Source organism: Anser cygnoides, chromosome 21, assembly GCF_040182565.1.
Source record: "Anser cygnoides isolate HZ-2024a breed goose chromosome 21, Taihu_goose_T2T_genome, whole genome shotgun sequence".
NCBI classification, from domain to species: Eukaryota; Metazoa; Chordata; class Aves; order Anseriformes; family Anatidae; genus Anser; species Anser cygnoides.
Window position 1 is genome coordinate 3031260 of NC_089893.1, and position 15457 is coordinate 3046716.

Here is a 15457-nt window from a genome sequence, read left to right on the forward strand (position 1 = left end):
GGGCCCCTCGGCAGCCCCCAGGGATTGGCCGGGAGCCCGGGGACAAGGTTTATACCCGCAGGGATCCGGCCTGCTGAACCCGAACCCCTCGCCCTTCTTCCTCCGCTGTTGTGGGCCCCTGCCCCTTCCTTGCCCAAGCCCCCGAGCCCCTCACTGCTCACATCCCCCCGGTTCCCGGCATGTCCCCGTGCAGAGGGCCTGGAGCCGCGACCAGGGGCTGCTGCGTGCCCACGCCAGCGTCGCCGGGGACCCGGGCAGCGAGGCAAAGGCTCAGCCCCGAGCAAACAGCCAGCCTGGGCACAGCACCCCGGCACAGCCACCCCAAAGTTCCTCCTTGGTGCCCAGCTGCTCGGCAGCCAGAGCGAGCACTCCCTGCTTGGTGCGAGGGCCGAGCCCGAGGGAAGGAGCCCGGTGGGGCCTGGGGACAGAGCAGGGCACAGCCCCCAGACAGCGCTGCGGAGGAGCACCAAGCACCAGGAGGGGCTGCTTAATGCCACGGGGAAGCCGCCTGCGGAGGAGCGATGCTCCCTGCTCTGGGGCAGCACGGGCTCTGCAGCCCCAAGCCCAGCCGAGTGGCCGGGCACCGCATCCCCATCCCGGCAGCTGCCCCCTGCTCTCCTCCCCTGCCCGCAGCTTCGGTCTACTCCTGCTCCAGGCCTTGCCCCGGCTTGGGAAGGAGGCGCCTGGCACCGTGGCTTTGACCCCCAGCCCTGCCCTTCCCCGCACGCAGGGGATGGAGAGGGGTGCAGCACACACAGGGGGCCAACGCCGCATCCCGCTGAAGCGCTCCCACCCTGCAGGCTCCCGGGGCAGCCTGGGGATCAGGACGGGCACCTCGAGGCACAACTGGGGAGCAAAGGGAGCGGCAGCGTTGCCAGCACCACGACAGCTGCTGGCAAAGCCGGGGTGAACAGCACCCGGCTGCACCAGCCGAGGGAGGGAAGCGCTGCAGAGGGGGCCTGGCTGCCCGCGGGTGCTGGGGAAGCGCCGCTGGGAGCTCTGGGCCCGGTGTGGGTTCGTGCTGCAGGCTCCAGCTCTGCTCCCGGAGCCCCCTCCCCAGGCAGGGCCCCGCAGCGAAGCCCCCGTCACCGTCACCGCGCAGGAATCATCCGCAGGATGAGTCAGCCGGGGCGCAGCGCTGCTCGGCGCCTTCGCGGGAGGCCCTATCGCTGCAGTGGGGGCAGGGAGATAAGCCAAGGATTTCAGGAAAACATCTCCAACCCAGGCTGCGGCTGCGCCTCCGCCATGCCCCGGCGCCCCTGCGGCCCCTGCCAGGAAGGCGCAGGCGAGGCCGGGAGCGAGGCAGCCCCGAAGCACCGGGCGCTGCACGGGGCCACGTGCGCCCCACGCCCGCCGCGAGGACGCGGCGCTGCGGCTGCCCCGTGCCCGGCCGCGGGAGGGGACAGCGGTGCCACCGCGCCAGCCTTCGCCCCCGGAGCCCCCGGCCGTCCCCGCCTCCGCCCCCGGCGTTGAGCAACAAGGCAAACAAGAGAGCGGGGGAAGATCATAATCATGGTTTTATTTGTCATGATCCCACTGTCCAACTAATCGACTAGTTGCAAGTGACCCACAAAAAAATGGACTGAAGATTTACCGAAACTTGTTTTTTTTTTTTTTAGTCCAACATAAATGAGGAAGAAAAATACTTCTGACATTTCCAAAAAACAGAAATAATAGCAAAGTATATTAATATACATTCAACATATACTGCGCGTATTGATTACTACAATACAAAGCAATGATAAAAAAAAGTGTGATACTGCGAAATGGCACGGTTAAGCGAGTCCCTGCTTTTTTTGGATGCTTACTGTAGGGTGGCTGTCAACTCTCCCAGAAATACAGTGTCATGTAAACAAAAGGAAAACAAACCGAAGGTACAGAGCGAAAGGCTTTCAGTGTTTCCTGGCATCTTCCCGCCGAAGCCCGGCAAGCCCTGCCCGGCTCCCCGCGCCCCCCGGCCCGCACAGGACCCCCTTCACCAGGTGGGGAAATAAATGCAGCAGGACAGCTACGCCCCGACTCAGCCCAAGCAGCTCGAGGGTGCCAGCAGGAACGCTGGCCGGGGAGATGCTGCTTGGCAGCTGCCGAGTTTTTCCTCCTTTCTGGTTTTCTGGGCTGCAGATCCGTTTAGCATTATTTTCCTGGGGACAGGGTGGGGAGGGGGTGGGAAGAAGCATTGGTAGCAATAGCGAATTAACCTCTGCCATGCTGGTTTCACACTTCCTTCTGTGCAAATTCAGGAGGGCTGGGTCAATTTTTCCTTTTTTTTTTTTTTTTTAAAAAAAAAAAGATTCCCAAAGTGTCAATAAGAAGAATTTCAGCTGTAGCTCGTGAAGTCCCGAAGGCAATGATGACACCAGGTGCTCCCCGAGCCCCGGCTGCTGGGGGTTTGCTTTCTCTCAGTCAAGGAAAGAATGGAAAGGACAAAGAAGAGATCTATGCATGTCTGAACTGTATAAAGGAGAATACCACTTTCGCCACTGGCACGAGAGAGAAAACCAGTCACAATTACAAAGTCATTAAAAGAAATAAAATACTTTGAACAAAAGGTGCAAGTCACAATTCATATAGAACAGAATCTAGTTAAAAATTTCTCTCAAACAGAAATTCCTTTTGCCTTTTATTAATAACAATAATAATAAAACAACATTTACCAAAAAACAATTCCTACATGATCAGGAGGAAAAGCTAAGAAAACAAAGAAAAAAAAATCTGTCTTCCCTACATTAAGCCATGAGGAAAAAAAAAAAAAAAAGTTGTATGCGGATTTGAAAATAAAAGGTTAAAAAGGGGGAGGGTGGGGGAAGAAGTGATCCTCTTAGCACGATGACAAAATGAAGTAAGAACAAAAGCAGACGAAGGTGAGACAAGAAGCGTATTGCACCAGGGGTAGGTGCTCCCGCGGGGAGGGCCGGGCAGCGGGGCCCCCTCCTTCTGCCCCTGCTCCCAGGCTCGGGTCCCGCCGGGTCCCTCCCCAGTGCAAAGGATTCGGGAGGGAAGGGCAGCACGGCCTCCTGGGGACGGCTCCGCTCCGGGGCTGCGATGGCTCAGCGCAGCGCTCAGCTTCCATCCCCGCCTGCTCCTTCCCCGTGTGCCGGGAGGCAGCGGTCCCTCTGCTCCTGGGCCAGAGCAGCCCCGCGGCCCTGCCCGGCCGCTAAAAGCCCTCCAAAACCAGACTCAGTGCTCAGGCTCCGTGAATCCTCTGCTGACGTGTAGGACTCGGGTTCTCTGGTTATTTCTGTGATAGCTGGAGTTACAGGCAAATATGGCAAAAATTAAAGAAACCAAAGGAACAACACACTGGATGAACTGATTATGAGGAAAGGGGCCATGGTATTCCAGTTAGTCAGAAATACTACGGCAATTTGGCGCAATGCTGCTAGATACTGTTGGTTTAAAATGGACCTTTTTCATTTCAAAGCTGTACATAAAACCTGCAACAGAGAGAAAAAGCAGAGATGCGTTAGGGGATACCACAGGATGGCAATTCTGCTCCCACAGCCCCTTGCCATATTCATGGTCCTGACCCACAAGCTATGCCCAGAACAGAGCCACTGCCAGTAACGCGTGGCACAAATGTGTGACAGCAAGTGCGTGGAGGAGGGCACCTTCCCTGAAGGAGCAGAGGGGACAGCAGACAGCCACAGAGCGCAGAAGCTCCGAGTTGGTCTCTTCTCCAGCCTTGCACCAACACCAGAGCAAAGGCACGGGGAAGGAGGCATACGTGAAAGTCTGGCCAACACATCTTTGGGTCTGCCATCCAGGCGAGCCTGGGTGCGTGGTTGGAGAGAAACAGACGACACAGATACTCACTCCCTCCTCGTTACACCCCTGCCTGCTCCATCCCAAAGGGCACCTCCGGGTGCTTGTAACTCAGTAGGACGTCCGTAATACATGTCGACGGGTAACAGGAGGTGTTTAGATGCTGGTTGCCATCACCTAGGTTGGGATGCTCTTGACCTTCCAAACCTTCTCCACATTCTGTAAGATCAAAGACCAACATCAGGGCTTGCACTAGGAGCACTAAGGAGTCACAGCTTCTGCGGGGGGATCAGGCCAGCAGGTGAGGCTGCCTGGTGTTCCTGCAGGAAGCCCAGATCGCTGCCCCCATCATCTCTGGCCAAGAGCACGCAGGCAGTGAGCTCTGCAAGCTGTCACAGGCTCGTACCCAAAAGTATGTCAGGGCCAGAGAGACCCCCTGCTGCACTGCTCACGGGGAGCAGAGGTGGCTCTGCAAAGCAGACCGCGAGCTGTCAGGACCACATGGATTCTTCTCAGTTCCTGACCCACGCCCTGCGCAGGGTCCCACGGCCTCCATGTCTCTGCAGCTCGGCCACGTCCTTACCCTCGCTCTCCCTGTCCCGCAGCTGCTGGCTGGCCATGAGCGACGACTGGCTGAGGACGGCATCAGACATCCGAGCAGAGCTGAGTGCTTTTCCTGCCATTAAACTCATTCCAGGCAAGTTATCTAACTGCACCTGCGGAGACACCAGTGCACAGGTCAAAGGGGGATCAGAACCAGTCACCTGCTGCGCCCCCTGCTATCCCCAACAGGCTGCCCAGGGAGCTTCTGCAAGCCTTCAGTGATGGCTTCTAGGAAGAAGTAAAAAGCAGACACTGGGGACAGCAGAGGTGTGGCTGATGCCACCTCAACACCTGGGAACGGACGGGACGATCGGACTGCGCTCCAGACCTGCATGTGACTAATGAGGGAAGAGCCCTTCTCCCTCGTAGCAGGAGGAAACTGTGGCAAGGAACACGCCAAGATGCGAGTATGACTGTTCTCAGGGATACAAAACATGGGAAGCAGAGCAGCTGCTCTTTGTTCCTGGTCAAGGTCTGGGCTGTAACAGCCAGGTCATTTAGCAGCACTGCAGAACTGAAAGCTGGGCTTTGGGCTCCTGTAATCCTCCGCAGCCAGAGCCAAGCCTGGGGCAGCCCAAATGGCTTCACCAGAAACGCCTTGGGGGAAAAAGAAGAGGTGCCATAGCTACGGCAGCCAGCTCTGGGGCAAATCAGGCAACACACGAGCAAAGCAGTACTTCCCATGTTGGTCTCCGCTAAAATGTTTTCGGTATTAGCAAACTGATGTGCTGACTGGGGCATCTCAACAGCAATTCGTTCTTAGCAGCCCCACGGAGCAGGGTGCCGTCCTTCCTACGTGACCCCTCGTCCATAATGCACACACGTCGAGGGGACTCCGCGCTGTCTCTACATCTGCTGGGCACAGGCCTCTTCCGACTTACGTAGGCGTCATCGCTGTTCTGGATGGTGTGATGTCTCTGCAGGGTCCTGGGCCGCGGGTGCTCGCCGGCTGCGGGTCGCGCAGGGTAGCCCAGTCCGTTGTGGTCAGGCACCTGCATCGCTTGGCCGGGGGAGCTCCTGTCCATACAGTTCCCTACGATAGACTCTTGAAAACCAGACAAGACAGAAAAAGGGCAGGTTATTACAAGGCACTGGCAGCTCTCGGTGACACGTGACGCTGTGAGGCTGCGGGTCTGTGCCCTGACAGCAGGAACAAACACCGCTGCAGAGCAGCGCGCTGCCTGCCAGGTGGGACAGAACCGCTGGCTGCTCCCACGCACGTGGTGCAGCATCTCCCCGAGATGGCAGGCAGGCAGACCTCTCCCTCCGTCGCGCAGCATGCCCCAGCTGCCTCCCCCTTGGACCCGAGCATGTCCTGCACCCTGCTCCGTGCATTGCCCGTATTACACAAGAGAAGAGGGAGAAGGGTCTCCCAAGCCTCCAACACAGGACGTTCTAGCAGGGCCCCTTGGCAATTGTATGCAACATATCTGGCTGGAAGAGTTGCCAGGATACTAGCTTTTATCAGATGACTTCTCCCTGCCCTCCTACAATCTGGCTGTAGGAGTACAAGAGTGTTCTGCCTGGCAAAGTCCATCTGCACCGCAAGCTCTTATGACCGAGGGTAAAGGCTACATTCCTATCAAGCAAAACCTATCGTCATCAAGTACATGATGTTTTGAATAAAGTCCTGAGGTATGGAGAGGCCTATCATTGGCTCTGATGCATGTAAACAGTTCTCTCTTGGTGAGGAGTCCTGCAGAGCACAAACATGCAGACGTGGCCACGAGCACTGGGGAGCTGCCCCGAAGTGACACCCCGCAGGTAGGTTCCCGAAGAGTCACTGGGTTTTACAGGCCTTACTCAGCAGGAAGCGATCCCTGCAAGACATTTCCTGGCTGGGAGATGAGAGAAGTGCTCTCTCCGGAGAGACTCGTCCCTAAAATTACCAAAGTCCGGACCAGACTTGGTCACAACCGAGCTCTGCCACCCGGGCTCTCTGCGCTGCTCCCAGGCACGCGGCCACGCCAGCTCGCCCGCTCCAGCACCCTTCCCTGCGCGCAGACACACGGGGCTGCCAGCACCACGTCCGGCAGCCAGGGACGCAGCCGGCCTCCTCTCCTTTGCACAACCGGGGGGTTAAGCTTGGTTAACGGTCAGCCTTCCCGGAAAACACGAGAAGGAAAACATGAGCTAACACCGAGCTGGCAGAGCCGTGCCACCCACGCATCGCTCGGGCCGCTCTTCCAACTGTGGGAACGGCCGCGCGGGCAGGCAGGCGCCAGCAGCCCGCTGCTGCTCCTCCATAAACCAGGCTGGGCCCGGCAGCGAGCCCTGGCACCAGCCGGAGGGGACAGGGGAAGGCCCCTCGGCCAGGCTCTGTGGCCAAACGGGGCCCCGACCCACGACAGCCGCACACCGGCGGTCCCAGCAGCACCTCTGGGTGCAGCAGCACCTCTGGGGACACCGCCGCTCAGGCAGCAGAGGGGGGGAGCCCTGAATTCGGGCTCCTTTCCTCGCCCCAGTGCCGTTCCAGCAGGCTGAGCCCGCAGCCAGAAAGCCTTTTCTCCTCACCCCCCCGGGCCAGGCGGGCTTTGTGTCCCCGCAGCATGTGACGCTGGCACCGCGCGGGGCCACCGCCGCCAGCCCGGCTCCTGCGGCGCGGGGGAAGGCAGGGTTCCCACGGCAGGAGGCTCAGCAGGCCCGGCAGAGCTGCTCAGATGCAGCTGGGTCACATCCTGAGTGCAGGTTTGGTTGAAACGGGCACGATCCCCACCCACCACCTACGGCCGACGCAGGGGGCGAGCATCTCCCGTCCTTCAGCACCCGTGCACGGCACTCGGTAACCCCAGAGCTGTACCACGCACCAGTGAGTGACACCATTATGGGTGCTTACAGGGAGATTTATAGGATTTCGGTGTAGGAAAGTGTGCCCAGGCCGCTCGGATGCCCACTCCGCTGGGAGCCGAAGCAGCACAGGCCGGATTCCAAGTGGGTTATGGGAGCCCGGAGGAAGGCGCTCCGAGCAGCTGCGTCTCCGAGCATGGTTTACTACATGAGCCCTCCAAACAGCCCCTGTCAGAAGTGCTTACACAACACTATTTGTAAACATTTACTTGCTTTTACTCATTTACAAAGTCTTGTAGTCTAAAGTCCTTTTCCCTTGTGTAACCCGTTTTAGCACCATCAGTACCGGGGCAGAAATTTAGCTCTGACTTCACTAACCCCTCTCATTTCACACGTTTCAGCCTTACGATATCATGATGTAAACTCAAGATTGGGTCCAAAACACACTGCCGAGCTTCCAACCTCCGCTTAACCTGGGGCGATTCTTCCCTTCTGTGCTTCAAGCACCGCAGGGAAACCGAGGACTGAGAAAACACCCCGGTAACACAATTTCAGAAGGCTTCAGAAGAGCCGTGCCTCGCCCCCACGCCCCTGCCCCCAGGCTGAGGGCCACGGCTTGGCATGCCCGCGCTGCCCTCGGAGCCGCTCTGTTCCAACCCAGTACTTTCCCAACAAACCCATGCTGTGTCCCCAAACAAAACGCTGCCTCCTGTGCCCAGGACACTGCTCCTCTGCAATAGGGCTCTCCATGCCAAGGGCGAGCTGATGGCTTCAGCCCAGCACAACTCAGTCCTGCAGTGAATGCCGATCCACCCCGCTCGGCCTGGAAAGCCAACCTTCAAAGCCCTTTGAGCTAAGGGGTAGGATTTTGTTTTTCCTACAGAAAAGGCCTGTAATTGCAGCTCATGCAGGGTTTTCTCTTACAGCACATCTCTGCCAATGCAGCCACCAAGGAGCAAGGGCACAACTAGCAGGGAAGGTCTTCACACACTAATGGCAAGTTTAAACTAACTTTCTTCGGCATCATCCCCTCCAGCTCAAATGAGCCTTGCTGCTGCTGCTGCTGCTTCCCAACGGGCTGGAGCAGTTGGTGCAAGGCAGATTCAGCAGCAAGTCATTTATCACAGTTCTTAGGGAGCTTGTTTATGGAAGCTTTAGCAGTGCCTGGACTCAGGGGTCTGCTCAGAAGGAATACGCCCCACTGCAGTTACTGCTATACCAGTAACTTAACTTCTGGGCACTTGTTTACACAGGGTGGGGAACATCACCGAGAATAAAGGAGTCAGCAGATCACAGCATCTCTTTGGAGACCTATCTCTTTGGTATCCTGAGACCTGGCCTTTATCTGCCTGCAGAAGTAGGTCAAATTCCAAAGAGAAGAATCTGGTCAAGTTCCCTTCTTATTTAACACTGTTTATTAGAGAGACTATGCCTGCAACTTACTTATGGCCACAGAAGCCAGAAAGAATCTAGGTAATTCTGTGCTATGCAAAATATGTCACGAAATCCTTGCTGTACTGGGTAGGGATGGTGTGCTCTGGCAGAAACACGAGCAATACGCGGCCAACATGGAAAAGCATTTCATCCATGCGAGCAGCACTAAGCCTTACCTCTGCTGGGCACCTTATTCCTACTGAATCCAGCAGCGGGCTGATGTCTGTATTGATGTGTCCCCAGCTCCTGCGCGTGATTAGCAGTTCCTAGCAAAGATTCTGGGTCCCCGTGCCCTCCTGCATTTACAAGCAGAGGGGTCTCGTGGCAACCTTTGGTCAATGTGTTTGAATTCTTACTGTCTGGAAAGCTGTCCCTGGCGCCCTCGCACGCACAGTCCTCCTCCATGCTCTCCGAGTGGAACAGAGCTGGCTGGTGTACGTATCCGTGCGGTGGCACGGATGCAGGTACCTGCTGGATACATTCTTGCGCCCTGATTTTTAAGAGATGCTGGGGGCTGTTCTGCGGATGGTACGTGTCAGCACTCTGGTAAGGCAAAGACAATGACTGACGCTCCGACAGGCTCTGTCCCATGCTGGTGCCCATGTTCCCAGCATCCCCTTGACTCATATGCCTGAACAACTCTTGAAACTCTTGCTGCTGCTGCTGCTGTTGCTGCTGCTGCTGCTGCCGCCGTTTGATGAGCTGTGCAAATTCTGCCTGGGGCAGCCGCATGTCCGTGTGCCCCGTGAGCGAGTGCCGGGGAGAAAGTAGTCCCTGGAGGATGTGCGGTACCTGCTGGTGTCGGCTGTAATCGGGAGGTGTCGGGGACAACAGTGCTTGCTGTAGTGCCGATGCAGTGTAGTGCTGCTGTTGCTGATGTGCATTTTGAGGGAAATTGGGATACTGGTCAAGCTGCGGGACTTTCAGAGCTTGCTGAGCCGGAGGAAACCCAACTCCTCCTGATGGGCTGTAGTTACTGGGGGACACACGAGGCTGCTCCGGGAACAGGTGGGGGTGTAAGTGCACCTGGTCGTAGTTGGCAGGGGAATACCTGTTCACGTTCAGACTGCAAGGAAGAAAACAGAACAAGTGACTGTACTGCGGCAGCTCCAGCTGAACAAGGCTGTTTTCTGTGGTCCTGCCGTGCACAGGGCCCACTTGATCTGCTGCGCCCACGTGAGAGCAGGGAGGCGACAGCTACTCCGATGGCAGAGTGACCACAGTCACCCAAGCGACCCATCAGGGAGAGCTGAAGCATGAGGTGGTGGAGCCCTGTCCAGAGCTGCTAAGTGCGAGGGAAGCAGGAACCCTGACTGTACCGAGAGGAAAACATGATTTGGGGGGGGGGGGGGGGAAATGTTTTATGCAAAAGCACCCCCTGCTTAGCTTTTCACTTACTAGCCAACAGGCCCCTGGCAGGAGGCAGCGGCAGCCACCCCGGGCAGGAGGTGCTTCCCAAGCCACAAGGCAGTGCAGCCTCGCAGGTTCCCTGAGCCCCCACCCTGGGTGAGGAACTGCTGCTGGTGGCAGGGAGACAGCTTCATCCCTGGAACGAGTGCAGCACAGCCCGGGGCTGCTGAAGAAGCCCCATCTCCGTGTGACGGACAGCAGCTCTGCCTGACACCCATCCCCACCGCTGCTCCCCCCCCAGCTCGGGGGAGCGGTGCAGGGCGTCCGGCGGCCTTACCTGTGCGACTCGGCGCTGTCGGCGCTGAGCTGCTTGGACAGCTGCCTGTGGCCGTAGGTGAGGGAGGCCATCAGGTTCGCACGGTGCTGCATCTGCATCTGGTTGGCGCTGGGGCTGATGGACATGCCCCGCGCGTGGGAGGACATGCCCTGCCCGGCCACCGAGGCGCCTTGCAGGAGGTTGTTGCTGACCATGTCACCGGGCTCCTGCACTTGGATGGTGACCTGCTGAGGCTGTGACTGCTGCTGCAGGCCCAGGCACGTCAGCCCCATGTTTGGGGGGGGGGAACAGTTACCAGACTGCGGGAAGATCGTGTTGTGGGACGGCATCCCTTGGAACTGGGACTGGGAGGCTGCACCTACGAGGAACAGAGACTCTCAGCACCTGCAGCAAGGCTCAGGAAGAGAGCAGCTGCTGCTCTTTGGGACATGCTCAGAGCCCCAGCACATGTCTGCAGGTGGTGAGGGGAGAGCTGCTCCTGAATCCTGTCACACTGCACCCGGGTGCAAAAGTCACGGCTAGAGGCCCTCGCACAGAAAGGGAAACAAAGCAGAGTTGACGGTGATTTGCATAAACCCAAGAATATCAGCCATTCCTCCCCACCCCCAGGAGCGATAAGTAAGGATCTCATGACAAGAAACGCATCAACACATTCCAGCTGGCAGATCCTTGCGAGCTCTTGATAACACCAGCCCTTGCTGCCAGATGGAGAATCTTTTACATCATCAGCAAACCGCAAGGACTCGAACGCAGAGGGACCAAAGCCCCCAGCACCCACATGCACTGTTTTCCCCGGAGCTTTGCTAAGACCATACGGTTCTGCCAAGTGGCCCGCCCTGAGGAGTGCAGATGGCTCAGTAAACCGTCGGTGCTTACCGTGGGGCTGGAGCACACTGCTGCTCACAGGAGGTGGGCTACTGTTTGGTTGCCTGAAGAGATGGTTATTAGGGTGGTTCGGGGGCGGGCTGGATGGCTGAATCCGTAACCTACGCAGGGAAACAAGTGCCTTTTCATCATGCGTGCTCCTCATTAAGATGCCTTTTCAACTGAGAGAACTGACACCAAATGCTACATCTCTGTTGTTTTAAATAAACACCACAAAGCCCGTGTTTGGGATCCCGAGCTCTCTGTGGCTTGCCTTATATTTTGGAAGCCATCTAACTTGCCTAAGTCACAGAGGTAGTGAGCATAACCCAGTGGCTAGAACAAAAACCCCGGGGACAAGGACACCACAAGCTCTCTTCCTGAGTCACTCTGGCCTGTGAGAAAGCCTTCCTTTCTCCTTCCCCAGAATTCTGCCTGCCTCATCCACAAGCCGGGGCGATGCAGACAAGGACTGTTACCTAACAGATAGCCTGAAGAGGACTGAGAAGCCCAGAAGCAGCTCCGAGTAGAAAGCATGATAGGAACTGGCTCACTGAAGGTAATGTTTTCAAGCTGGCCAAAAGGCAGAGCTGTCAATCACTTGTTCAAAGCAGTTTTGTGCCTTTGAATCACATTTCTCTACTTCCAGAGGTCCTTCAGACAGAATCCAGCAAACAGGACCTCGCACATTCACCTGGGAACTGGCTCTGCCATTCTAATTTTACACGCTTCCAGCCTGGCCCTGGCCTCTAAGTGTGCTAGCTCACCCCTGGGCTTGAGGTAGAGTAAATCCTATCCCCCGGAGCTTTACTAAAGCCATTTCTTTACCTCTGAAGCTGGTGAGTGAGCAGAGCCGGCTGGTTTTCACATTGAGCTTGCAAGGGTGGAGACGGCTGAGGTGGCCGGATACAGTCCTGAACCAGGCACCAGAAAACGAGAAGTGTTTGTGATCAATAATGGAGCAAGAAATACATTTAGGAAACGCTGCTTGGTGAAGTAGGACATATCCGTGTTCTCCAAACACTTGATTCCTGACTGCAGTTTTAGCTATCACAGCAGCTGAGTAAACATCGCTGCTGAACTCCTTCAGGCTTGCTTCTTACTACAGCAAGCTGAGCCATCTACCCTCCTCAGTCCCACAGGGACCAGCTCAGTATTTATCTGCAGCCATGCAGGAAACCCAGTTAGGACATCAGAAGGTCTGGTCCAGGCTCTAGTACCTGAATCTGCTGATGAAGAATCTGATGGTGCTGCTCCTGCTGGTACAACATGTGCTGCTGCTGCGTCTTCTCCAGTGTCCTCTCATCCATGTGCCCACCATACATCTTCTGAAGCTGCTCACACTCCTGCAACAAATGCAACACAGCCTCCAAGTGACTTTTTGTGCATGGCAACAAGGCAGTCTGTTCTCTACCTGTCTGAAAAATCCAGTAAAGAAAACCTGATCCATTTGACAGAATCGGGTGTGTAATAACATGGCTAGCTCAAGCCTTAGATAACAGAGAAACTGCACATGAGATCAAACCAGCACCATTGCCTTCCCTCAGAAATGCAAGCACAAAGCTTTTATAATGATAGCTTAAAGGTGAAAAGAGCATCTCATATTTCTCCTGTGTTTCAAGGTGAAAGTTCTGTCCCAGTGCCAAATCCCACTGAAGCCACTGATAAGACATACACTGGCTGCAGAAGGAATACAATACAACATACTCCAAGCTCAAGGTGTAGGAACTGCCCTTTGCCCAGACACCCTGGAACAGCCCCAAAACTTTGCTGCCATAGGAAATGCGGGAGAGCAGCAGCGGCAGTCTGGCAGTGCTGATGGGACCACAAGGGCTGGCAGAACAGCCCACGTATGGGCACAGCACCTGCATTATTTCCCCCCAGAAAGAGTGGGGTGGAAGCCCCCAAGGTTCACAGACTGCAGCTGACAGCACATTTAGAGGACATTCGGCAGGGTTCCTGCAGACATACAGGAGGAGGAAGCTCCTCAGCTGGAAGGCCACTGCATGTCCACAGCCATCGGCTGCAAAGACTTCACCTGTTGCTTCCTGAAGTCTGCGACAATAAGAAACCCTTGCAGATGCTCTTTGGAGGTCCTCCACGCCCCTCTTTTACCTGCTGAAGCTGTTTGATGCTGCTGTTATTGCCCATCTTCTCCAGGTGGGCTTTGAAAGCCTGGATGCTGGCAGCACCATCAGAGAAGCGCCGAACCGGGGAGAAGCGTTCAGTGGGGAGGTGCAGAGTATTGGAGTCCTTGTAAATAGAACTGAACACATGGGGAAGTGGGTTAGTGATGCCAGATTTAAAAAACAAGCTCCGGTAGAGACATTTAATTTACAGCAGCCACGCCAAGTTCTACCTGCCCACTCATCCAGAATAAATCATGTTTTAGATTAAGAAATAATGTGCTATCATCACCGTGAACAGGAAACGGGATTACCGAGTATCCTCAGTGCCTGGGCAGATAAATGTGTCTTAGAGCTTGGACATGGTTCAACCACCAACCAGATCGGAGATGGGCAGCAACTCGTCTACCCAAATACATCCATCCCTCAGAGAGAGAAAGTTTAGAGAAGCTACTCAGCATCCTAAACACGTAAATTCACCTCTTCGGTAGTCAGTTCTGGAGCTTTCCAGCTCACGAGGTCCCTGACTACCTCTCAGGGACTACTGATGCTTGTGGACAACAAGGCACTTGGAGAAGGGAGGTTTCTCCTGCTCCCAGCCTGACGTGTTCCACGGCCACTGAGGAGGAAGGGGGGCTGGCATCCATGCTCAGAGATGCACTGAATTCAAAAAGAGGGCAAGACCATAAAACTCTGCACAGTAGGCAAAGTCTTCCTAAAGCATCAGCCAAGCTGTCACTTCACTCGCAGAGTCCTGGTTGCTTGGCCCTGTGCAGTCAGAATGGGCACCTTGAAGAGCAGACACAGCCAGCGTCGACTGTGCCAAGAAACTACACACGCCTTCTCTTCACCGTGAGATTTCTTCTTCACCATAAGAGGGAGCCAGAATAGGATTTTTTCGGGAGCTCATTTCTTCCACAGCTGGGGCTCCCCCTTATCAGACTCGAGCACTAAGCTCCTGCCCTGCTATCAAGGTGAAACCTGTATTATCATTAACAAGGTTAACTTCCCACATGTGTAAAAATGTGCCCTCTGACAAACAGGCAAGTTTCTCCGCCTGCCCTAATGGTTTCTGTGCAAATTCATTCTACAAAAGTAATCCATGTTTAGTGGTAGGGGCTCCGACCGAAGCCCATCTGCGAGGTCAGGGAGACGTGCTCCTTCCAGCACTTCCACAGCCTGGCCCTGGACCCAAGAGGAGCTCCTCTGCCTGCAGACTGGTGCGATCCTGGTGTGTGCGACTGCAGACGAGTCAGTGTCGTAGCTGCTGTGGGTACTGGCTCCTTGCTGAAGCCTGTTCCAAGAAGAACAATGATTTCTCCTGGAGAGGCTTCCCTTGTCAGAAGGTGACCGATGCCGGAACACCGCCAGCACGCTGGGCTCAGTTCCTGTCACTTGGCCTGGCTGAGCAGGACACACTTCGTTTCTATAGATTACACACGACTTTGTTCCAAGGACAGAGCTGTGCCACTGCCTTCTGATGCTATCCCATCCATTATCCTAATCCGTTTGATCTTTTGTTCTATCAGTGGAAAGCAGAAGCTACAGATAAAAATTACACCGAGGTTCCCAAACACACACGGCCAAGGCAGATCAATGCTGCCTACTGTACTTCAATTCTGCTTCCAGATCCTAAGTCGTCATGACCAAAACTGGTGCTATGTATAAAGAAGATGGCTTAAAATATGTTAAGTGCTAAAATAAGCCCCACCAGCTGTTCAATAGCCAAGGTCTATTTATGTGATGACAAGACTGCTAATGGTTTCTGTGCTGTGTGTCTCAGACACGACTGGGGGAGTCGCTTTGGGCCGTGGTCAGATGAAGTTTCCGTATTTCTCAGGCGAAATGGGAGGCAGGCTTAGAGCATGTTACGACACTGAGGGTGGAATGAACAGATGCCACCCTGTTCATGATGCAACCAGCCTCAGGACTCCAAAGCCAAGAGGCAGAGGTGATACCAACGTATTGACTGGGTAAGCGCGTTTCAACAATTTGTTAAAGCAAAACAAAAACCAGTTCCTGCAACGCGTGAGTGACCCAGCTTACCTTCACGATTTGAAGCAATCCTTAAAGTAGGACACAGCATATTCTGGCTGTTTTGCAAGCTGCACTTCTCTTCCTATCAAGCTTTTCTGTGACCCTAGAAACCTTTCCCCCCCTCCCGCTCTTTCCATCCCCCAAGCAGCTCTGGGGG

At 55.6% G+C, this 15457-nt stretch overlaps 1 protein-coding gene across 6 annotated transcripts in view; it reads right to left on the reverse strand.

Annotated features, from left to right (window-relative positions):
* Nucleotides 1-1499: 1499 nt before the first annotated feature.
* Nucleotides 1500-15457, reverse strand: part of SIK3 (SIK family kinase 3) — an 84311-nt gene continuing 70353 nt past the window's right edge. For all 6 annotated transcript variants that reach the window (XM_066981141.1, XM_066981139.1, XM_066981142.1 and 3 more), the window contains 10 exons: nucleotides 13253-13403; nucleotides 12358-12483; nucleotides 11966-12051; nucleotides 11150-11259; nucleotides 10274-10631; nucleotides 8763-9652; nucleotides 5247-5410; nucleotides 4346-4478; nucleotides 3814-3981; nucleotides 1500-3434 (listed from right to left, as the gene is read on the reverse strand). In XM_066981141.1, the coding sequence (XP_066837242.1) occupies nucleotides 3824-3981; nucleotides 4346-4478; nucleotides 5247-5410; nucleotides 8763-9652; nucleotides 10274-10631; nucleotides 11150-11259; nucleotides 11966-12051; nucleotides 12358-12483; nucleotides 13253-13403 (2176 nt within the window). In that variant the 3' untranslated portion in view covers nucleotides 1500-3434; nucleotides 3814-3823. The remainder of the gene's footprint in view (nucleotides 3435-3813; nucleotides 3982-4345; nucleotides 4479-5246; nucleotides 5411-8762; nucleotides 9653-10273; nucleotides 10632-11149; nucleotides 11260-11965; nucleotides 12052-12357; nucleotides 12484-13252; nucleotides 13404-15457) is intronic.